The 24,770-nt window shown below is 38.0% G+C and overlaps 1 protein-coding gene across 1 annotated transcript in view; it reads left to right on the top strand.

Moving 5' to 3' along the window:
• LOC114054058 (inositol monophosphatase 3) overlaps window positions 1-24,770 on the top strand; it is a 56,147-nt gene that overhangs the window by 22,658 nt on the left and 8,719 nt on the right. Inside the window, exons 2-3 of the mRNA XM_027877126.1 lie at window positions 14,455-14,617; window positions 17,058-17,153. Coding sequence (XP_027732927.1) covers window positions 14,455-14,617; window positions 17,058-17,153 — 259 coding nt within the window. The remainder of the gene's footprint in view (window positions 1-14,454; window positions 14,618-17,057; window positions 17,154-24,770) is intronic.

Below are 24,770 nucleotides of genomic sequence, written 5' to 3'. Positions count from 1 at the left end.
GATCCAGAAATACCACTGCTAGGTGTGTATCCCAAAGGCATCCAAAAAAGGGAAAAGGACCTATTTGTACAAAAAAAAATATATTTATAGCAGCTCTTTTTGTGGTATCTAAGATTAGAAATTCCCCATCAGTTGGGGAATGGCTAAACAACCTGTGGTATATGATTGTAGTGGAATATTATTGTGTTATAAGATGTGGCAAGCAGGATGATTTCAGAAAAAACCTGGGAAGACTTATATGAACTGATGCATAGTGACGTGAACAGAACCAGGAAAACATACACAGTTACAGCAATACTGTTCAATGAAGAACTGTGAATGACTTAGCTATTCTGAGCAGTACAATAATCCAAGACAATTCCAAAGGATTAATGGTGAAGCATACTATCTGCCTCCAGAGAAAGAACTGATACTGTTTGAATATAGACTGAAGCATGTTATTTTTCACTTTATTTCTGTCATTTTTAAAATTTGATCTTCTTGTACAAAATGACTAATATGGAAATGTTTTATGTAATATTGCAAAAAAAAAATAGAATATAAGTTCATTAAGGAAAGGTACTGTTTCATATATGTCTTTTTTCCTCTCTAGTAAATGGCACATAGTAGGCACTTTGGACATACTAATTTAACGAATGACTAGGAAAAATGAATGACAGAAATAAGGTACTAATCAAATAGGTCAGTTGGAACAAGTGAGAGATTTTTTAAGATGGGAAAATATGAACATGCTTAACAATTGGGAGGAGTCACTGGAGAGGAAGAAATTAAAAATATTGGCAAATAGTGGGGAGGGAGCTAGGTTTTTTTTCTTTTTTTTCCCTCCAAAGGCTACTGATATAGGACCTTAGATTAAAAGTCAACTTTTACTTGCTTTTTAACTTTATTCAGTAAACACAACCAAAGGGCATTGGATTTAGAATCAGAGGACCCTGAATAAAGGAAGAATTTATGACTAACGGGAGAAATAGAGCATTATGAGATATAAAATAGATGATTTTGATTATATTAAATTAAGCACAAACAAAACCAATATAGCCAAGATTAAAAGGAAAGCAAAAAGCTGGGAAAATTTTTTTTTTGTGTCTGATAAAGGTCTCATCTCTTAAATGTATAGAGAATTGAGTCAAATTTATAAGAATATGAGTCATTCCCTAATTTATAAATGGTCAAAGGATATGAACAGGCAGTTTTCAGATGAAGAAACCAAAGCTATCTATAGTCATAGAATCAGAGGACGTGGGTTAAAATCCCAGTTTTACTAATGCTTGGAAAACCTTGAGAAAGCAATTTCATTTTTCTGGACCTCTGTTTCCTAATTTGTGAAATGGGGGTGACTGGACTCTGGCCTTTATAATTCCTTCAAATTCTAAATCTGTGATCTGACTTAAAAAAATTCTTGTGTTTTATATTATGGCCTATTAAGGTGGGAGATAGAGAAATAGAAGAAAGAACATAGAAAAAGGGAAAAATAGAAGGAGAATGGAGTAGGAGAAGACAGATTTAGATATGGAATCATTGAAATATTCTGGAAAACATTTCAGAAAATACCAACCAAATGAAGCATTAGAACAAAAATATATTATTAGTTCAAGTATAGTTTACATCTCCCCATTTTCTGTGGCACCTTTCTTTTGTTCCCACCTCTCCTCCCACCAGAAAACAAAACAAAATGAAACATTGGTTTTTATAAAACCCTGAATATGGAACTTCAGTTGGCTTTTTTCATTTCCATCTCTAGCTTTCTGTCATAAAGAGGCAAGGATCAAGTGTAGAAATATTCCAGTGGATTTGTCATCTCATTAATTTGCATACTCTCTCCAGCAGTGTAGATCAGAACCCATACATGATTGCCTATGCTATCTAATTCTTGGCCATGTAACACCCTAAGTTAAACTTGGGGAGTCCACCCCAGGTGCTAATGGCTTTGCTTGCTTTCCCTTTACCTAAAATAAGTATAATTGGAGTATATGGGCTAACCACTAGGTATCCCTGGCCCTGTTAAAAATAATATTAATAACTAATATTTTTATAGCAGTTTCTATGTACCATGTACTGTGTAAGCACATTGCATATATGTCATTTGATCCTCACACAACCCTGTTTTAACCCACACTTTACAGTTGAGGAAACTGAGGTAGACAGAGGTTAAGTTACTTCTCTAGGGTTCTACATTTAGTAAGTGTCCAAGGTTGGATTTGAACTCAAGTCTTCTGACTCCAAGCCTGGCTCTCTATCCACTGCACCACCTACTGCAGGCAGTCGTCTTTCTTTTCTTTTCTTTTTTTTTTAAATTCCATTTTTCAGTGACAATTTCTGTATTGCTTTGCCTTCATGATTATGTCTTTGCTCGATGTTATTTCTTCTAACTGCCGTCTTTTACTTTTCAGTTGCTTTTAGGTTGATCCTCAATGGCAGTTTTTTTGGAGACTATAATGTTCCATGACTTGGAGCCATACGTGGAACATTGCTGGAAGAATATCAATATTATAGAAAGAGAGGCCTTTGTTTCAGGGACGAGCTTGGGGCCACTAAAATAACTGTCAGTTTCCCAGTGGCAATCCAGTACTCTCTCTTCTCCTTCTAGTCAATTCTGTACTCAGCTCGTTATGTATTTGCAGATTGAGATAGCCAGTGTAGCCACAGAGTAAAAAAAATCATCTCTGGACTCTGGCATTAATGATCGGAACAATCGATCCTCAGAGCCGGGGGGTGAGATCTTAGAACCCAGGCCTCAATATGTTTTAGGGAAGGAAAGGAATGAATGTGGTGGCATAGCAAGGTCGTTCAAGATGAGCAGAATAGGACACAAGTGGAATGTATTTAAGATTAGTTATCAGGGTATTTTTCCCTAAGATTAGAAGAAATTATAATTAATACATAATGTTTTAAGTTTTAAAATAAATTGACAAGCACTTACTAAGTGCTTTCCATGTGCCAGGCACTATGCTAAATACTCAAGATATATAGTCATGGGCTGGGTCAGCTGAGGGAGCCAAGGCCTTGGGCTCTGACAGCTAGAGATACGTAAGTATTATTTTTTTTAAAGTTAATTTTTACTGTGAGGTCCTACCTTTAAATTATGTTTTGATGACTTAGATGAGAATCTTTTTTTTTTTCCAAAGAATGCTTAGCATTTAAGAACCAAATTTTTTTTTGTGTTTAATGATGTGCTTTTTTTAAAAAAATCTAAGGGCATAAAATAATACTCTCTGTTGTTCCTTTTTAAAAGTTATTTTTATGAATTATAAGTCAGGTTTTCAGAAAAAGAATATGGTGTTTTTACTTCCTTTCCTAATTCCTGAGGCTAAAAATACTGTTATAGTTTGTTTTGGGCATGAAGCAATATTATAATACTAGAGAATTAGATGTATGTTCAAAGTTATTACCACATAGTAACTTCAGTTTAGAAACACAAAAGGAATGTCTCCACTGGCTTTTGAACATTTTTAAAACTTGTTCCTGGTTATATTGACAATTATCACACCAGGGTTTGTTGATGCCTTGTTGTGCTTCAGGTAACTCACTCAATCCCCATTCTTACCCCCTTGTAGCATCACCTCCTGTTACGAAAGATTCCTGTCTAAGTCTCAGAAGATTGCTGAAACTACTTTGGGAAGTATAAATTTAGGAAGCAGTGAAATTATTTTTAATGAAATTTAATTGTCACTTTTTAGTTTTTCTGTTTTCAGGGGAAATATTCAAAGTTTTGACAGCTTTTTTATGGAAAAGATATCAACTTTATATTAGAAAATCATTTTCCATTGCTTGTGTGTGCTTAAAATAGTCTTTAAAAATTTGTCTTCCTCCAAACTGGTTGTTTAAAAATTTCACACCCCAATTTTTGTCCCTAACAACATTTACCAAAGATGGTATGGAGTGCAGTTCTTCTGTCTGTCTTTTTTGCTTATTTGAAATAAGTATCAGTGAAATAACTTTAACTTCTAAATGGTGAGCTGTGGACAGGAAGGATAATATCCCTTTATAGGGCTTTCTGGTGTGATTGTTTAATAGCTTTTGCATTGATCTTTCGCTATGAACATCTTTAACCAAAGTAAACTGAAAGAGCAAATATTGATTTTTTTTTTAACTGTCTACTTTCCTCACATTCCACTGCAGGAGCCATCCATTCATATGTTGCCTAGAGGAACTTAACAACTTTTAGTATTCTGTCCTACTTCTTGCCTATTAAATGACTTTAAACTGTACATATTGGGTATCAATAGGTTGAATGAACATCAGATTATTAGGCCATTTGAGTATACATATTTAAAAGCAAAAATGTATTCTGCCCTTGCAGAATTGAGCATGTGCTTACTACCTTCACTCCTTCATTGACCTTTTTTTGTTTGTTGGTTTGTTTTTTTGTTTGTTTGTTTGTTTGTGGATATTCTCTTGACCAAAGCAGATTGTGACTTCTCTAATAGAGGGTCTTCTGGTACTGGTGGTGGGGTCACAAATGCCATCAGGTGCTCCAGCTTCTCCTGATAAGCCTTCCCAGATTTGGTTAGGCTGGCCCCCAGGCAACAGTCCTGTAATTCTTTGCCAGAGCCTTTACAAAATGGGTAGGATCTATGAGAACTTGTGGCCCAACTAGAAAAAGCATAGAGAACCCAGCGTTATCTCATACCATGTCATCCAGGGTATGACTGTAGGGCAGTTTATAGTGTATTAAGGCAAGCAAAATAGATAAACCTTTAACTGATAGAAATGTAAGACAGTATTCCAGGCAGTATTCCAAAAGTTCACTTGGAAGGTATTTGTTTGGCGCTTGAGACATCTTTTCTTACAAAAAAACCTTATTTTAAATTGTAGTTAGTGGCATTCACTGGCTATTTCCAAACCATGCCACTTGCATTCTGGACATCTTCCTCATCTTCCTGCACAGAAAGCTCTGCTCTACTCTTGGGACTTTAGACTCTGGGAGATGAGTTTTCCCCTTTCTTGCCTGGAACCAGGTCACTTGCCAGCCATTTCTAAAGCATCCTCATGTGTGTTTGTGTGTCCTCCTCTTCCTAGTTCCCCTTCTATTCCATTAGAATATAAGCTGTAATATAAGCTATTTGTTTTTCTTGCCTGTATTTGCGCAGTAACTGGCACCTTGTTGTTCAGTCATTTCAGTCATGTCTAACTCTTCATGACCCCATTTTGGGGTTTTCTTGGCAAAGGTACTGGAGTGGTTTGCCATTTCCTTCTCCAGCTTATTTTACAAATGACAGACTGTGGCAAAGAGGGTTAAGTGACTTGGCCAGGGTCACACAGCTAGTTAAGTGTCTATGGCTGGATTTGAGCTTAGATATTCCCAACTTCAGGCATGGTGATACCTGTGACACCTAGATGCCCCAACTGGCACCTAATAAGTGCTTAATAAATGCTTTTTTCATTCATTCTTCTGCCAACCATCCATAGGTATGACATGATGAGATAATTCAAAAGAATTATATATGGTGCCTGCCCTTAGGAAACTTACAGTCTAGCTGGGGAAGAAAAATTAATGTGATAAGAGACAGTAGAAGAAGAATTAATCCATAAACTGTGCTATTGATGACAATTTCAGTGAGCACTTACATGATCATTTGATAAGATGTTAGAGAGAGGGAGAGAGAGAGAGTCAGAGTCTTTAAATCACTGAGTCTTAGAATTTGAAGGGACTTCAGAGGTTGTCTTAGTGAACCCATACAAATGGTTATACAGTAGTGTCAGGCACCTACTACTTGAGGTAATTCATTCCACTTTTAGTCGGTTTTAATTGTTTAGAAATTCTAATCCCTACCCCCTTATATTGAGTCAAAATTTTCCTTTCTGCAACATCTCCCCATTTTTTAGCCTTGTGCTTGGGTTGCCAAATATTGGGAGTCCATAATCAAAGAAGACAAAATGAATATTTTTCTTCTTTAATCTTAGCTGCCTTTGATTCTTGAACCATGGTCAAAGCCCTTACTTTCCCAGCCTTGGTTTCCCCTTGTATAAAACTAAGCTAATGACATGGTAGGCTAAATGCCTAGGACTTGAAAGAATGAATTAGCTGTTTAAAAGATTATTGGGTATGGGGATTAGGGATACTAATGATGTATTTCAGTAATACCTTTCATCCAGAGGTCTAATAATGGTGACCATTTTCCCAGCATCTGTAAAGAGAAGCCTTACTATGCTTACTATGCCCATTTTTACATAGAGAAGCTGAGATTAATAACTTGAGCTGTCTGATATTACTCATCAGCGACAGTGCTCAGAAAGGGTGTGTTGAGGTTTAGTAGTTGCAAGAGTTGTGGATTCAGAATCAGAGGAACTCCTTTGTGAGTTTAATCAAATTTCTTCCTGTCTCTGGGCTTCAGTTTTCTCATATGTGAAATGAGAAGATTAGATTAGACAATCTCTAAGGTCCCTTCTTTTTGTAAATTCTATTTTCCTTTGCTTCCTGATGTCAAGTTGTTACAATAAACTGATTTCTGTAACTTTCAGACTTGATAGAAGAATGCAGTGTTCCATGGTATTAAAAAGTTGAGAGACTTCTCTGAAAAAGGAATACTTTAATAAATGATGTATCAAAGTGGTTGTAGCTGGCTTGAGAATCTATCCATCATCACACCTGAAAGTACTATAGGTCAAATTAGTGCAAGTCCCTTGATAGCTACCAGATTGTGGTTTGGTTTAGTAAAACATCTCTGACTTTCTTCATGTCATGCGCCTTGCTCTACCTTCAGCCCCAGGTCAAGCATTCTGGCTCTCAACCTGTGTCCTTGTTTACCAGATTGGTCAGAATTAGCCATAGCTAGCCTCACTCAGACCTACTATGCTATCGGCCAACATCTTTATGTAAGGTTGCTGAGTGTTGCTGTTGTCCTCCCTCCCTCCCTCATACATACTTTTTTGATTATTATCCCCATTTTACAAATGGGAAAACTAAAGCAGACAGGTTAAGTAACTTGGACAGGGTCATCCAACTAGTAAATATCTGAGGCAGGATTTGAAGTTGTTTTCCCGACTCTCAAATTTAGCGATTTTATACATTCAGTCACCTAGCTGCTTTGTCATTTAAACCACCATTTATTGAGGGCTTACTATGTGCCAGTTACTGTGCTAAGTTCTGGGGATAACAAGAAAATTGGAAAAAAGAAAAGATCTCTGCCTAAGCTCCTTGAGGGCAGAGACCATCTTGCCTTTTGTATTTTTTATCCTCATCACCTAGAGCCATGTCTGGCACAGAAATGCTTAATAACCTTCTATAGGGAAGATTATTTACCACCCCTGATTATGCTTCAGTAGATTCAATAGATATTGATGGGGACACATCCACCAACTGTGTAGATGATAACCCATCCCACTTCTCATCCTAAATACCTACTATGAAAATAGACACTAACACTAAGAAGGAGGATTTAAAAATGAGAGTGTGTCATCAGTATTTCTGACCACATCAATTATAGGGATCTATGGCTGATTTCTGGGAATTTTACATGCTTGACCTTCATTTTCCGTTTTTTTTGTGAATGTGTTTTTTTTAATGCCATTTTAAAGTTTAAAGCACCCACATATCTTTACAATCTTTTTTTCTCAGAGCTCTTATTCATCAATAGCTTGTCATTGATTTTTTATGTGAAAAGCAGAAGAGCCTTCATTACTTTTTCACAGCAGCAACAAAAGATTGTCTAGATTTTTGCCTGCTGTGAGTATGGCATTTAATCTCATTTTGTTTTTCTAAAGATTATTTAGGAAAGGATTGTGAGATTCACCATTATAAAGGTTTGTTTCAAATGCCAAGTAAGGAATGGAAAAACAAAAAAAGAATTAGAGTTAAGTTAGTGGTGTTATGTATTTTTGATTTTGAAGCAAATCTTTTTTTTTTTTCATAAAGATGGATGTTGTGGAATTTTTTAGAACTAGGGTAACCTTACAGATCAGTTAGTCAACAAGCATTATTAAGTGCCCACTATGTGCCAGGCACTGTGTTAAGCACTGAAAACACAAAGAAAGCAAAGAAAAAAGTCTAATGAGGGAGACAACATGCAAACATGCAAAACAAACATATACAGGATCAATGGGAGATAGTAAGAGGTAAGGCCACCAGCATTAAGGGGGATTGGAAAAGGCTCTTTGTACAAGGTGTAAATTCATCTGACACCTGAAAGAAACCAGGGAAGCCAAGAGTCAGAGATAAGGAGGGAGAAAATTCCAAGCCTTATTCCTTATCACATACTCTTTGATCCAGGCACACTGGCCTCCTGGCTATTACACAAACAAGCCATTCCATTTCTTGCTCTGGGCATTTCTCTCTGGCTATCCACTATGCCTGGGACTCTTCCCCTTCTCCATTCCAATTATTGACCTCCCTGGATTCCTTTTAATTCCCAACTAAAATCCCATGTTTTATAGGAAGCTTTCCCCAGCCTCTCTTAATTCCAGTGCCTTCCCCTGGTTAATTATTTCCTATTTATCCAGTATACAGCTTGCTTTGTATATATTTGTTTGCATGTTGTCTCCCCAATTAGATTGTAGGCTCTTTGAGGGTAGGGACTGTCTTTTGACTCTTCACTATGCCTAGCACTTAGCACAGTGTCTGGCACATAGTAGGTGCTTAATTATTGATTGATTGATTGAAGCCTGAGGAACAGCCAGTGTCTTGTTCAAGGAACAGCAAAAAGGCCAGTGTCACCAGAGCAAAGAGTACTTGCAGGGGGAGAATAAGAAGATGGGAGAAGTAAGTGGGGGCCAGATAATGAAAGTCTTTGAATGCCAAATAGTATTTTATATTTGATCTTGGAGTTGTAGGGAACCACTGTTGTTTATTGAATGAGGATGGGATAAGGTATGTGACATGATCAGATCTGTATCTTAGGAAGATCAATTTGACAGCTGAGTGGAGGATGCACTAGAGTAGGCAGAGACTTAAGGTAGGGAGGCCCTTCAGCGGCCTGCCCCAGGGTGGTAGTGGCATCCGGAAAGTGAAGGGAGAATATTCAAGGTGGGTGGTAGGGTAGGGAGAAGGGAATAAGTATTGTAGTCCCTACTACATGCTAAGCCCCTACTAAGTGCTAAGCACTTCACAAATATCTCATTTGCTCCTCAGAACAGTCCTGTGAAATAGGTGCTATTATAACTTTACATTTGAGGAAACTGAGGCAAACAGAGGTTGAATGACTTGCTCAGGGTCACACAGCTAGTGTGTCTAGCGCAGGATTTGAACTCGGGTCTTCCTGATTCCATTTCCAGGATTTTATCTACTGTGCTACTTAGTTGTCATACAAGAGATGTTATGGTAGAAATGGCAGGACTTGGCAAGAAATTGGATATGGAGTGGGGTAAGAATGTAAGGAATGGAGGAAAACACCAAAGTTGGGAGCCTGGTTGACCGGGAAGATGGTGATGCCATTGACAGTTATCAGAACATCAGGAAGAGGGGAGGGCTTTGGGGAAAGGCAGTGACTCCAGTTTTGGACATGTCAAGCTTAAGGTGTCTGTGGGATGTACAGCATAGTCAGTTGGAGATATGAGGCTGAAAGTCTCCTGAGTGGCTGGAGCTGGAAAAATAGATCTGGGGCTCAGGGGTAACTGAACTCTTGGAAACTAATGAGATCATCAGTGAAATAGTATATGTGGAGATGCCAGCCTCACTTTAAAGTGGACACAGGCCAACCCCCTCTCTGATGCTCTCGTTTCTCTAGCCCTGGTTCCATCACCTACTAGCTGTGTGTCATTTAGCTTCCCTGGCACTTGGTTTCCTCATTGGTCAAAGAAGAGATGTTGGACTACATAGGCCTTCTAGATCTACATTTATGATCCTAATGATTATTATAGTTGACAGGTTTAAAGAGTTTTGTATACCTTATCTGATTTGACATCAACAGTTCTATAAGATAATTTCTATAGATGGTATCCCTGTTTTACAGATGAGAAAACCGAAGCCAAGAAGTATATAATTTATTGGGGGTAACAGAAGAACTAGGGCTACAACTCAAGTGTCTCAGCCAGTTCATTTTCTACTATTACAAACTATGTCATTTTTAAGATTTCTGTAAAGAAACAGCATTAAAAAGATTTTTTATAGAGAGGTATTGAAAATTAAGTTTCTTGTTAAATATTTTGAGCTTGTGTCTGTAGAAATATTGGGAATAGAACTAAAGTCAATTCACACCCCTTTTTGATCCATCCATACTTGGAAATGAAACAGATACTCTGAGGACCTGTGACTTCTAATTCAACCATATACATTGTATTAATCTAATAATCTAATACATTGTATTAGAAGGTAAGTGCCATTCATGTAGGGACTCCTTTTTTGTTGTTTATTCATTTGTCTTTATGCCTAGAGTATTGCTTTCCCTGTAGTAGACTCTTACTAGATGCTTCTTGAATTGAATTGTGTTCATAAAGTTATGAATTGACACTGGCATGTAAACTTCATTAGCTCCAACATGTCAAAGAAAAACTATTAATCCTGTATTCTGCATTGAAGGCACTCTGCCAGAAACAATTAAAACATTAACATTAATCTAATAACCCAAGCATTTTAACTTGGAGAGAGTGTTATGATCAAACCAGGACAGTCCGCCAGGCCGTCAGACATGTCCTTTACCAAGAGAAATTGAGGCAATACTTACGGGAATATTGAACAAAGAAAAGATTAAAATATATTAAAATAACATACTTAGGTTAACATTCCAAAACAGTTGTCACTCTTCAGTTCCTTCCTTGACCATTCTCCTCAAGGATTGCTAGGGCTTCCTCTCAAGAGTCAATGAATCCTTTCTGAATGGAGAAGTGTTGGTGGTAACCCCATACTTTCTGGATTTGTAGAAAGAGTATACTGCCCTTAGATGATTTAATAGCTCAGTCTCTTCAAGAGGTAAGTGAAGTCAGTATGCATAACTGGACTAGAGGTACTCTTTGTTCTAAGTTTGGCTACCATCCTTAATCCATTTGCCCAAGCAAGGCCTTTTGTCCTTATTTTAACCCGCCTAAAGAGAAAAATCTATAAAAGATTTTTAGATCAGAGAAACTATTATTTCTTAATATTTCTAGGGAAACTAAAATGGAGTGTTTTTTTTTAATATGCTTACATAAATATAAACCTCAAAAAGTCTTAACTGACATTGTCGCTAGCCTTTCCAGAGTGAGGTGGTAGTCATACTTGGCTTCTTTAATTTGACCTGTTACTGAAATGGATTAAAATAACTTCTCACATTCATATAAGATTTTAAGACAAAGTATTTTCCATAGAGCAGCCCTGTGAATTAGAGAGTTCAGGTATTATGATCTCCATTTTTCAGATGAGGAAACTGAGCCATAGAGACTTAAGTGGTTTGCTATAGGTCAGTCACATCACTAGTAGGTGAATTTTTAAAGCTGATATGCAAATACAATGCAAAAACCATGGTAGAAGTAGATGAATTAAATAAATAAATGTTAAATAAGTGCGGTTCTAAGATGGCAAGCAATGAGTACTTAGGGTTATTTCATGAATTAAGTTCTATAACCTCTTCCAGTTTGCCAAGGAAAGCAAGCTTCATCAAGGGATTATAACTTCAGTGTCTGTTGAAATGAAATAAGGGAAAACATTGGCCAAATGGCAGAATGCAGGAGGGTAAAAGGAAAAGGGTGTTTTGCCAGGCATCAGAGTTTGGTTTGGTGAGGATTTCAGTGGTGGAAGTGGTTAGGATCAGACTGAAGCATCTAGAGCAGAAAGGGGAAGGACATGATGAAGAAGGGGAACTCTGTGGCATTTGCAAGCAACAGAATCGGGTAACACAGAGCTCTAGCCTTGGGTTGGCTCAGCCTGGCCCTTTTGCTTCTGCTGAACCTGTTACTCTCTGAAGATCTGAAAAGGTCTTTGAAGATCTTAAGATAAACAGTTCTGGGATATGGGTAGCGGAGGTGGCAGTTTAGGACTGGCTGACTTCACGGGGTGAGATGCCTGTGACATCACATGTGACAGCACTGAGGACACAGACAAAAATGAAAGCTTCTGCCCTCACTCAAGGAGTTTAGACAAAATAACTCTATACAAAATAAATATAAGGAAGAATTTGAGGGGAGCTTGGGGAGGGGCGGGGCAGGCCAGCAGAGTGTAGTAGTGGCTGGGATAGATAAAGAAGGGCAAGATGCTGTGTGCCATGATAAAATCAGCTTTTGTAAACTGCAGTGATGATGACTGTGAACTGCCCGCCCCCCTCCCCCAAATCAGGAGCAATCTTTCTCCTCAGACTTCATCTAACAGGTTGTTTCTCTAATGCATTTATTGCCAGCAGCTTGGCCTAGTGGATAGAAGGTCCTAACTTTAGTCCGGACTCAGATACATACTTGCTGTGTGACCTTGGGCAAGTCACTTAACCCTTCATTGACTCCAGGCACCTGCTGTACAAGGCCAAGACTTTACCTGTGGTCCCTGAATTTGTTTTTCACAATAGGAGTTCTTGTATACTAAAGAAATAACAGCTGTGTAAACAAACAAACAAGATACTTACATGCAATATATATGTAATGGTTGTCTGGGTCTGTATGTTATCTTCTTAGCAGATTGAGTATCTTGTAGAGAAGGGATTGTGTCTTGTCTGAACTTAGGATTTGCTGCAGTGGGGCAGCTATGTGTCACAGTGGATAGAGTGCAGGGCCTGGAGTCAGGAAGACTCATATTCCTGAGTTCAAATCTGGCCTGAGACACTTATTAGCTGTGTGACCCTGGACAAGTCACTTAACCCTGTTTGCCTTAGTTTCTTCATCTATAAAATGAGCTGGACAAGGCATGGCAAACTGCTCCATTATCTTTGCCAAGAAAACCCCAACTGAGATCATGAAAAGTCACATAAGACTAAAAGGAGTGAACAACAGAAGTTTGCTCCAGTGCCCTCTCTACACGTAGCAAATGCTTAATAAATTTGTAATGGATGACCTATTATTGTAGTCTTTTTTTTTAAGTATTCATTCTCTTATTTTTGAATCATTTTAATCCTACAATTTATTCAGTAGAACACCAAATATTTACTGAATTCCTATTAGGTGCCAGGTTTAGGTTTAGGTGAACAATCTGCTGCCATGCAATTGACTTCTATGAGTTACTATTTTTCAAGGCTTAAGCACATATTTTGATAATGTTTTCCCTCTCCCTGGCCCTTTCTGTGATATTGTCACTGATATAAGAGGATGTTTCTTGAAACTGTTAAAATGTAGCTGTGACTTCTGTCTTATTTCTGCCATGTGGGTCGGTGGTGACTAGTCCCTGGTGTGTCCCCATCTCTGCCCTGATTTCTGTATTGTAGGGCCATGACATCAGGCCGTGGAACCACAATCTGTGAGCCGGCTGTAGACTGACCATAAAGAGGCATTGTTAGAGAGGAAAAAACAAACAAGCCAGTCATATTCAGAGTACTTGTTTCTTATTGAAGGGTACTCATGCCCTTGCCTGCCACATTTCTGAGTGTGGAGAGGGTCTTGTCATTTTGCATGGAAATGCTTAGCCAGAGTAAGTGACTTAGTTAACTTTATAACCTTACCTCGTTTCTGTGCAGAGAGATACAGTATAAGTATGCCTCGTTTTACATAACAAAATGATTCCTTTTGTAAATATGATCTGTATAAATTAATTCACATTTTAAATGTACTAAGGAAACTTGCTGTTGAAGGAATTATATAGGGGAAAAAAAGGATTATTACCCCAACTTTACAGATGAGGAAACTGAGATTCATAAACGGTTGAGTGATTTGCCTGAAGGTCACACAGCTATTTAAATATCCCAAGTGGGCTTTGAACTTAAGTCTTGGTGACTCCTAGAGCAGCACTCTGTCCATTGTGTAATGCTTCCTGTCTTAACAGGATATCTTTCTGTCATTTACTATAATTCTTTCCAAGAATCTGTAGCTTATATCTCTCTCAAGTTCCCATTCCTGTAAGTGTATTTACCTTCCAGTTTGGTTTTCTTGTTTTTCATTCCTAACCATTAAGGTAACTCCTTGTGTTCATTGATCGAAGGTCAAATGTTATTCTCACACTTTTGATCAGTTCTTTTTTGTCAGAAACTATTACATCTTACACAACTTTGCCTTAAATTGGCATCTCAGCTTTCTGGATCATAAAGTTGTCCTCTGTTTTACTTAGGTGACACTTTGATGTTCTGTGTAGGTCATCTTTGAAAAAACTCAGATGTGATGTTGAAATTCCCTTTGATGATGATCTCTTTCCATTTTGTGAGACAAGTAGATTTGAACATGTCCTACTCCATATAGTTTGGCACTTTGCGCAAGTGGTGTAACACTTCTGAACCTCAGTTTCCACCCCTTTAAAATAATGTCTACCCCTACCCCATTTAATAAGATTGTTGTATTCATGTATTTATAAACACTTTAAAAACCATGAAACATTCCACACAAATTTATAATTGTTTTCTTAATACTAGTTAATATGCCTGAAATGTTTCTCCCCATTTTGTTCTTGATTGTGCTTAAATATTTTTTTTTTCCCAGATTAATACTGAAGAACATGTGGATGCAGCTGACCAGGAAGTTATCTTGTGGGATCACAATATCCCTGAAGATATCTTGAGGGAGATAACCAAACCTAAAGAGGTCCCAGCAGAAAGCGTAACTGTCTGGATTGATCCACTTGATGCTACGCAGGAATATACAGGTGATTTCGGATTAGCTGACATTATAGAATGGAAAGTTAAAAGAACAAGTCACGTTTGGTGATCGAGTGTCAGTCTAAGAGGAAACTTTTTTTGCAGTGAAACTCACAGAACAAGTTACTGAATGCAGTATAGCATGATGAAGGAGTTAGAATAGATTAACTCTGGGGCCTTCTCCAGGTTTAAAATCTTGTGATCCTAATGTCTCATAACCTGCAGCTTTTAAAAATAACACTGTATTTGTTAGGAGAAAAAGTCAGCCTTTATTTTCTCTGATTAAATTGTATTGTACTTAAATGTCTTGAGCGAAGCAGTGATGTTATTTTCTGTCCAAAGAGACAGCTGACTGATATTTATGTCATATTTATGCTGTGGTACAGGGTACAGTTGAAAGGAGGCAGCCATATGGCATAGTGGATAGAGCACTGGACCTGGAGTCAGGAAGATCTGAGTTCTAATTTGGCCTCAGACATTGACTAGCTCTGTGACCCTGGGTAGGTCACTTATTCCTGTTTGGCTCAGTTTCCTCATCTGTAAAATGAACTGGAGAATGGCGAACTACTCCATTATCTTTGCTAAGAAAACCCCAAAATGGGGTCATGAAGAGTTGGAAATGATTGAACAGCAACAACAAAAAGAATGAGTAAATTTCAAATCATGCAATTTTAAGATGAGAATTGACCTTAGGGTAAACTAATCGAACCTCATTACTTTCTAAATGAAGAAATGGTTATCCTGGTTGGATAAATGATTTGCCTGTGCTCATACATCTATTTAGTGACTGAGCCAAGACTAGAATCTAGCCAACATCTAGCTAGAATCTTTTCACTACTACTACTTTTTCTTTCTTTCATGTTGGAGGCAATCAGGGTTAAGTGACTTGCCCAGGGTCACACAGCTAATAAGTGTCTGAGGCTGGATTTGAATTCAGATCCTCTTTAATGCAGGGCCTGGTGCTCTATCCACTGTGCCACCTAGCTGCCTGTACTTCCTTTTTCAACAACATATTGCCTTCTGAGATGGTTTAATCACTTAATCTTTAAATAGGTTTAGATTTATAGATAAAACTGACCCAAGCATTGAATCTTTTAATAAATGAAAGGATTATTCTCTAACCTTTCATGGTCAAAATCCATTCTCTAATGTTAATCCTTTCCCTAAGAAAAATGATTTAGTTATTTCTGGGACCTAGATTCACAAACACTGAGCTGGAGGAAACCTTACAGGTTGTCTAATGCAACCTGAATCAGAACTGGATTCTCCTTCAGAACATCCATAATAAGTAGCCCTTTTGTTCGTGCTTGAAGGCTTGACGTGACAGGGAACTCACTACTTTTGAAAGCAGCTCCTTACATTTTTAGGCAGCCTTAATTATTCTGAAGTTTTGCCTTCTTCTGGTACCTTGTGAGACATTTGAATGTTTTTCTGTGCCCTGTGATAGAATTCATGCAGGTCTGGTGAGATAGAATGTATTTCATTAATATTTACTAAGTAATTTTTACTTCTTTGTAGGATAATCTTAAGTACAAAACACAACTAAATATATCTTCAGTTGACTAGGACAACTTTTTGATTATGCTCTGTTTTCAGGAAGAAAGAGGCAAATTTGAGGAAAACAAATTATTAGGGATTGACTAAAAATTAGATTCAGCCTAATATCATGGAACTTTTACAACTCCAGTGTATCTAAGACAGTGAGATTTGATATTTAGCATTCACAGTGATGACCCTGATGCCCTGTCCCTGCTGCTCCCTGAGTGACCTTGGGCAAATCACATCCCTTCAGGTTCCTCATCTGTAAAATGGAAGGTTTGATCTCTTAAAGATAATCTCTAAGATCCTTTTTAATTGTAAGGTTGCTGCGTTCCGAGCCATCGAAAAGATTATATTTAATGTGTTAATTTAATGCTATGTTTATTGATATGCTGATTTGTTGTTTTTAATATATTTTGGGCCAGAAGTGTATTGATTATGTTCATCTAAGATTCTAAACAAATTGTTTTTTGGTTTGACACGAAAATTCGATTAAAAGAAATACTCCATTCCCTTATATTTCCTATGAATCCAGAATTTATTTCATGTGCATTCATGACCTTGGAGATTCACAGAATGATTCACAGTGGAAGCTTTGAAAAGCTTGACCTTCCAGGCACTTTGAAAGGCAAGATAGTTGAAATGCAAAAAGAACATATTCATTTGGATAAAGTACATTGGAAATAGACGTTATGTAAGAAATAATCTTCCACAGGAGTGGATTGATGAAAACTAGAATTTACTTTATATTTGCAAGGGGCTCATTCTGTGGTAAGGCTCCATCTATTTTAGGGCAGACTTGCCCCACGAAACCATTTCATATCACTTTTTATTTTGAAAGCTGATCTGGATTCTGGATTTATATTTCGCGACTTTAACCCTGGTATTTTTTTTTTCTATTCCATATAGAGGATCTTCGGAAATACGTCACTACAATGGTGTGTGTAGCTGTCAATGGTAAACCAGTACTGGGAGTAATACATAAGCCATTCTCTGCATATACAGGTACTCTTTTGTCCTGCTGCATTGTTTCATTCTGTTAACCATATCAATGAAGCTGATGTTTGTAGCAGTAAGTTCATACCAAACTTCCACCAAGTGCTCAGTGAATATTGAGCTTCAGACTTAGTTCATTGCTTGAAAGGTCCTATTTTCCAGATTGGGCTGCGACTACTGACAGAGAGGCCAAGAGCATGAGTATGGGTGCCTGAGGATGTATGTGCATTAAACTGAATGTATATCCTGCTATTTCAAAGCCAACTCAGAATTACATTTTAATAGTTTTTATGCCTCTTCTCTCTTCCTTTATCACAAATAATTTACAATTGCCCGTGGTCAATAATGAGCTAGATATATGTAAACAGATTAATACACCCCGAGTTTTACTACATTACTATCTATTTTTCCATTTTCTCTTCTTTTCATTTTTTTTTTAAACTGGATAGGTAATTTCATTGGTGCAGGGGTTGCTACCAGTAAGGAGAATGTCCTTTACTAACGCAGATTTTGCCAATTTGCATTAATTGTGCTGACGTTTATACAACCTTATTGAGGTACCGGGGCATAGAATGGTTAAGTAACTGTGCCCAGGCTCACACAGCCCATCATATGTGCCAGAGTCAGGACTGAATCTAGAACTTCCTGAGTAGGAGGCTACTTGCTTCTATTATATTTATCTCTATCTAGATCCAGGTAGAGATAAAAAGATAGGTTTTGTTGTTTTCTGTCATGTCCAACTCTTCGTGACTCCATTTGGAGTTTTCTTGGCAAAGATACTGGAGTGGTTTGCTGTTTCCTTCTCTAGCTCATTTTATAGACGAGGAACTAAAGGAAACAGGGTTAAGTGACTTGGCCAGAGTCACCCATCAGGTGAGTGTTTGAGGCTGGATTTGAACTTAGGAAAGTCTTCCTGATTGCAAGGGCAGTGCTCTATCCACTGTGTCACCTAGTTGCCCTGGAGAGATAGATAAAGATGTTTCTGTATATGACAGAGTATCCAGTTGACCTGTAGGTACCTAGCTGTATTCTTCCATCATAATATCAACCTTCCTTTTAGGTGGTAATGCATATATTTTGTTCATTATCTCCTACCAATAATGCTGTTGCATAATACAGTTTGCAAGGCACATTTCACATCTCAAATATTCCTCCGAAGAACCCTGTGAGGGTAGAAGGTTCAACATAGGTAGGTTAAATAACTTCTCCAAAGATATAGTGTATTTTAATATGTATAGTCTAGTATGACTAGAATATTCTATTATACTTTTTGTCTCCGCTGTTAAGAATGTAGCTCCTTGGGTATAAACATTGTTTCATTCTTTATTGTTTGTATTTCCATTCCTGGCACCATATAATAGGTGCTTAATAAATATTAATATTTATACCCTCAGTATAGGGTGCTCTCACTTCCCTCTACTGTCTCTCTCTATTATTCTTATGATTCCTCAGAGCTCTGAAAAGTATCATTGTTCTAATTTTTATATAAGGGGAAGCTGAGACATAATGAAGATGAGGCGTGTTTGTACCTTCCCTACATTAAAATATTTTTTTCATAATGACTAAATATTGGGCACATAGGGGACAAATGACAACATAGTTACAGACATCATTATCACTAAAAATTGTTTGAAATTTGGGAATCATGATTGACTTAGTCAGAACTGTTGTGAGTTATGTGCTGTGCACAAGGTCTTACAGATAAAACAAAACTGAAATAACTTGGAGTAATGGAGGAGAAGCCTCATTTGTCTTAACGTAAAAATTGCTTCAAAAAACACAGTTACATTACTTCCAAATACAGTTAGTTATCTTTCCTTTAATGAAATATTTTTTAAGCAAATCTTGGTAAAACAAATGTCATTAATCACATTTTATTGACTTCTTATAAAATCAGATAGTTTTTATTGGGGAAAAACATCTTCTGGGTTTAATAATATACTTTAAAATCAAATGGTAGAGTTGGAAGTCAGATTGCAACAAAATATTGAATTAATTGGTTGAAAGGAAGAAAAGGAAGTGATGCCTTTTTATTTTTTTCTAGGCATTTGGCTGTACAAAGGATAATGTATTGAGGAGATGATGACATAATCAAGTGAAGTTTTTGTTGTGTCTTTGTTTTTTCTTTAGGATGAGAGAGACTTGGGTATGTTTGTAGGCAACAGAGGAGGTAGTAGATAAGGATGCCTTGAAGATGGAGGGACAGAGGGGAGCAATTAATGACATGCCAAGCTCCTGAAGAAATAGTGTTCATCAGCACATGAATAGGAACACAGAAGGCAGATTGTAGGAATAACTCAGAGTTACGGTTTAGGAAGACATGAGTGGCAATCATATAAGGGTTTTAATAAAGGCTTAAGGTTCAGAATCTGCCAAATTCCAGTGAAAGGGAACATAAAGTTCACAATAAGACAGTGAAGCAAACCTTTATCTATGATAGCTACTCACAGAATGCAGGACAGTCAGGGAGAATGATGGAAACACGTCCAATGGGCCCTGTTGGTCCAGTTGAATTGCCTCTCACTAGGGACAGAGAGGCAATGGGGCTCCTCCCTCCAAATCAGTAAAGTTTTCTGAGTTTTTGTAGTGTTTTTATCAGGGTCTGGCAGGACCATGAATTGGGGGAAAGAGCTAAGGAACTTCAACTTCGGAATTAGTGCTGATTCATGATAGTAGGAGGAAGGAACACTCCTATGGACTTGGAGGCTAGCTAATATTCAGATTTCTTTCTGGTCGGAAAAGAGGCTGTTACTGCTGGTCTTTTGACAGAGTGACTCAGCTTTCCTGGTTTGTTTGTTTTTTTTTTTTTCTTTAAAGTTTTCTCAAGGCTTCCTCATTTAATGGTTGGAGGAGGACACTGTATTCCTTACAGTAAAGTGGCAAGAAATTTGAGGGCAGAGATCAGTGTGCAGTCAAACTGGTTAACTATAAGGTGAAGTCTATGGAGGGAGGAGAAGGAGGCTAGAGAAAGGGAGTGATTGATTAGGAGAGTAGGTAATGGTAAGAAGGGTTGCAGTAAAGATAAAGAAGAGGTTCCAGTACAGGGAAGCTCAGGGAGAATTGGCAGGATAGGAGGTTATACTCAGGAATTTCTGAGATCAGGAACACAGTTATGGATAATATGAGATCCAAGATAGAACTACCCAATAAATGAGATGGAGTGAAAAGGCCAGTTGTTGATCAATAAATTGGGAGATCAGAGTGGCCAACATTTGTTGAGGGCTCCACATAAGAGTGCAAAGTGTTTTGTTTCTTTTTTTAATTAATTATTTTTCATTTTCAACATTCACTTTTACAAGATTTTGAATTCTAAATTTTTTCCCCTCCCTCCACTCCCTCCTCCCTAAGATGGCATGTAATCTGATATAAGCCATACATGTATGATCATATTAAACATATTTCCACATTAGTCATGTTGTGAAAGAAGAATCAGAACAAAAGGGAAAAACCACAATAAAGAAAAAAACAAAAAGCAAACAAAAAAAGAGAAAATGATATACTCCGATCTGCATTTAGACTCTATAGTTTTCTCTGGGTGTGGATAGCATTTTCCATCAAGAGTCTTTTGGAATGGTCTTAGATCATTGCATTGCTCAGAAGAGCTAAGTCTATTAGAGTTGATTTTCGCACAGTGTTGCTGTTATTGTGTATAATGTTCTCCTGTTTCTGCCCACTTAACTCAGCACCAGTTCATGTAAGTCTTTGTTGTTCAGCCATTCCCCAACTGATGGGCATCCCCTCAATTTCCAATTCCCTGCCACCACAAAGAGAGCTGCTATAAATATTTTTGTACTTGTGGGTCCTTTTCTCTTTTTTATAAAAATGTAGAGTTTAAAGAAGATGACTGTGAGCCAGGAACTGAAAGGAAGAAAACAAAGTCAGCTTGTAAGCCAATAGGTAACTTGTGACCAAAATCTGGAATAAATGAAGAAATGGAAGGAAGGAAGTACACAGGAGAGGTTGGTGAGGGATCAGGCTGGAAAGGGATGTTCTGAAAGTGACAGGAACAGAAAGCATGTCAGCTTCTCTTGGCCCATCATTTCTGAGGGTATAAGAGTTCTGGAGATGGTGGCTATAACTGTCACTTTAAGGAAAATGGCAACTGTCTGATAAAATGGGAAGTACCATAGTATAGTGGGTAGGAAGCTGACCTTGGAATCAGGAGGATGTGAGCTGAAGTCCCATCTCTGACATGTACTGGCTTATGGGACACTAAGTCAGTAAACATTTATTAAACACCTATGTGCCAGGCCCTGTGCTAAGCACTGGGAAGATAAATATGGGGGGAAAAAGATAGTTTCTTCCCTCAAGAAGCTTGTAATCTAACGGATGGAGACAACACACAGAAGGAAGCTAAAAAGCTGTGTTGGGGGGGCGGTGTTGGAGAGATACCTGGATCAGGGGCATATGGGAGAAATTTAGAGTTGTGCAGCTGGATAGAAAATGAAATGTGGCTGGCCTGGGTGTCCTCCTTATGTGGAGGTTCTGGGAGGAGCTCCTAACTTTGCCCTCCAATCAGAGGGGCAGAGGGTACTGATGAGCTGTGAGGATGAAGGTTAGAAGCATGAAAAGTTCACACGTGTGCAGCCCTTCAAACACTGTCCAAACACTGTCTACTTTCTGCGGAGAACTCACAGATCTATATATCTGGCCCAAGTCTTTCTCTTTAACTCTCCAGACCATTATGACCAACTTACAGGCATCTCAAACTCTTGACCAAAATAGAAATAATTATCTTTTCCCCAAACCAGCGGTGGGGAACCTACAGCCTCGAGGTCACATGTGTCCCTCTAGGTCCTCGAGGTATTGTACTTGAGGACCTAGAGGGACACATGTGGCCTTGAGGCTGCAGGTTCCCCACCCCTGCCCCAAACCATCCCTTCTTAGTGATTTCTGTTCTGAACTTCACAATCTTTCATTCACCTAGGTTCAGAACCTAGGTGTCCTCCTTGACTCTTCACTCTCCCTCACTCCACCTAACCAACCAGTTGCTACATCTTGCAAATTGTACTTTTGAAGCATTTTTTTGATCTGTGTCTCTCTTCACTCATACAGCCACTCCTTGAGTTTAAACCTTTATCACTGCCTCTCAGACCTGACAACTTTCATACCCTTCAAAATGGTCTCCATGCCTAAAGTCCCTTCCCTCTTTAATCAGTCTACTTCACAGCTACCAAAGTGATTTATCTAAAGCACAGATCTATGTCACTCTCCTACTTAGAAATTCCGGTGGTTCCTTACTATCTATGATAAAATACAGACGTCTTTGTTATCACTGGTACTTCCTGTGCATGGCATTCCATCTCTCACCAATGCTACTTTGCCATTTTCTGTATGCCTTCAATCCTCACTGTTGCCTTAGAGGATCCGTAACCTTCTTCAGAGCTCACCTGAAGTCTTGAGCTGATACTGTAAGGCTACCTCCTATAGGAAGCCAGTTCTGATCCCCCCAATTACAAGTATCTTATCTCCAGATATTCTGTTTATTGTATATCTACATTTTTATGTCTATGTTGTGTCTCCCCTTCCCCCAATAGAATATAAATTCTTTGAAGGTGAAGATTCTTTAATTTTGGTCTTTATTCCCCAGTGCCAAACATAGCATGTGGGATGTAATAAGCACTTAATAGAAGCTTGTTGATTGAATGAATGAATTGGTTGAGGAATTGCTTGGATTGTTTAGTCTGAAGAAAACACTTAAGGGGAACATGATAGCTGTCTTAAAATATAAGAAGGGCTGTCACATGGGAGAGATGAAAGGGCCAAATGAATTGAGAACAATGGGTAGAAGTTGTCACAAGGCCAATGGAGGTTCTATATAAGCAAAGTCATGCTATCAATTAGAGCTGGAATGAGATTGCTAAGGAGGAAACATTTCACTGCACTGTCTGTTTTCCAGCAGGGGCAAACTGAACACTTGTTGCTAATAATGGAGAGGAGATCTTCCCTACCGCCCTGGACAAGTATTGGCTCTGTGCCTGACCCTGAGCTAGTCATTTAATCTCTCGGTGCCTCAGGCAATCCTGAAGGACACAAGTTGCCTTAAATAAGTTCCTGATATATTTTGCTCTAGGGAGAGTTTGCTCACAGAAGTTCCTTTTACAATAATAATAGTAATAATAAAAAATGAAAGCACAGGTTGGGACAAAAGCCATGAAGAATCAGAATGGCCTTTGAGGTTCCTTATTATTCTGAGATATTTATGATTGGGAATTTTTTCAGATCCTAATCCTGTTCTTCCATATTAGCTGTCCCTCCCACTTTTGCATTATCCTTATATTTGACAAGTATGCCATCTTTGCCTTCATTCAGGTCATTGATAAACATGTTTAACAGGAGAGGGTCAAGTACATATTCCACTGGGGACCTCATTCCAAATTGACATGGATACTTCTGTAATCCCCCTTTGGGGTTGGCCATTGTCCACTTCTCTAGATGCCTAACTGTACTATAATTTAGATAAGCAGTTGTCAGACCTTTTGGTCTCAGGACCCCTTCACACTCTTAAAAATTATTGAAGACCCCATCCCTTGCAAAAAGCTTTTGTTCATGTGGATTATATCTATCAATATACCATTACTAGAAATTAAAATATCTTAGTATTACTGTGAAAATAGTTTTGACTTTATAGACCTCCTGAAAGAGTCTTGGGTATTCCAGATCCTTGGTCTGTAGATTTCTCCAGTCAGAGGCATCAAACTTTTATGGTGGTTGCATAGCACCTAGCCAGTGCAGTGTAGTGGATAGAGCCCCATTCCTGGAATTGGGAAGATCTGAGTTCAGATGTGGCTTCAGATAATTTACTAGCTATATGACCATGAGCAAGGAAAGCACTTAACCTCTGCTGCCTCAGTTTCCTCATCTGTAAATTGAGGGGGGTAATGATAACATCTTGCCTCAGTTTCCTCATCTATAAAATGGGTATCATAATAGCTTCTATCTCCCAGGTTTGTTTTGAGGATCAAATGAGATGATATTTGTAAAACGCTTTTGCAGACCTTCAAAGTGCTATGTAAATGCTAGTTATTATTGCTTATAAATCATGCTGGACTGATTTAATCTGCCTCTGTGATAGTGATAAAACACACATATGAGAGGGAAGTAAAGCATTTACCATGTCTTGATTTTAGTTAGTCCTTGATTGGGTGTCCCATGTGTGATATTCTTGATTACAGGAACATAGATTTAGAGTTGAAAGGGACCTTTGAGCTCTTCTAGTTCAAATCCTAAATTAAGTGGGTTTTTTAAGACTATGGAATGCAGGATAATAAAAATTCAGAATGATCCTGAAAATTTTTTTTTAAATAATTTTACAAAATAAAGTGTAATGAGACACAAGTGATGATATACTTAACAACATTTAAAAAAGAATATATTAAATATGCACTGAATACATTTCCATCACACATGAATAAACAGCAGTACAAATAAAAGATGACTATAAATAAATATTCAGAAGAAAAGACCTTGCCAGGTCCCAGGTGATCACAAGCTAAATATCACAAACAGTGGAGTGATGTGCAAAGATTAGAAGCTAGTCCTTTTCCTGATGGATAAAATCAGTTACCATGGGACTTGTGGTTAGTTTATTTCAGCCTTCTTGTTTATTTCTCCAGTGCATTTGTG

Source organism: Vombatus ursinus, unplaced genomic scaffold (assembly GCF_900497805.2).
Source record: "Vombatus ursinus unplaced genomic scaffold, bare-nosed wombat genome assembly UNPS02014812.1, whole genome shotgun sequence".
In the NCBI taxonomy this organism is placed as follows: domain Eukaryota; kingdom Metazoa; phylum Chordata; class Mammalia; order Diprotodontia; family Vombatidae; genus Vombatus; species Vombatus ursinus.
The sequence above is the reverse complement of the archived record's forward strand: the minus strand, read 5'-3'. Positions and strand labels throughout refer to the sequence as shown.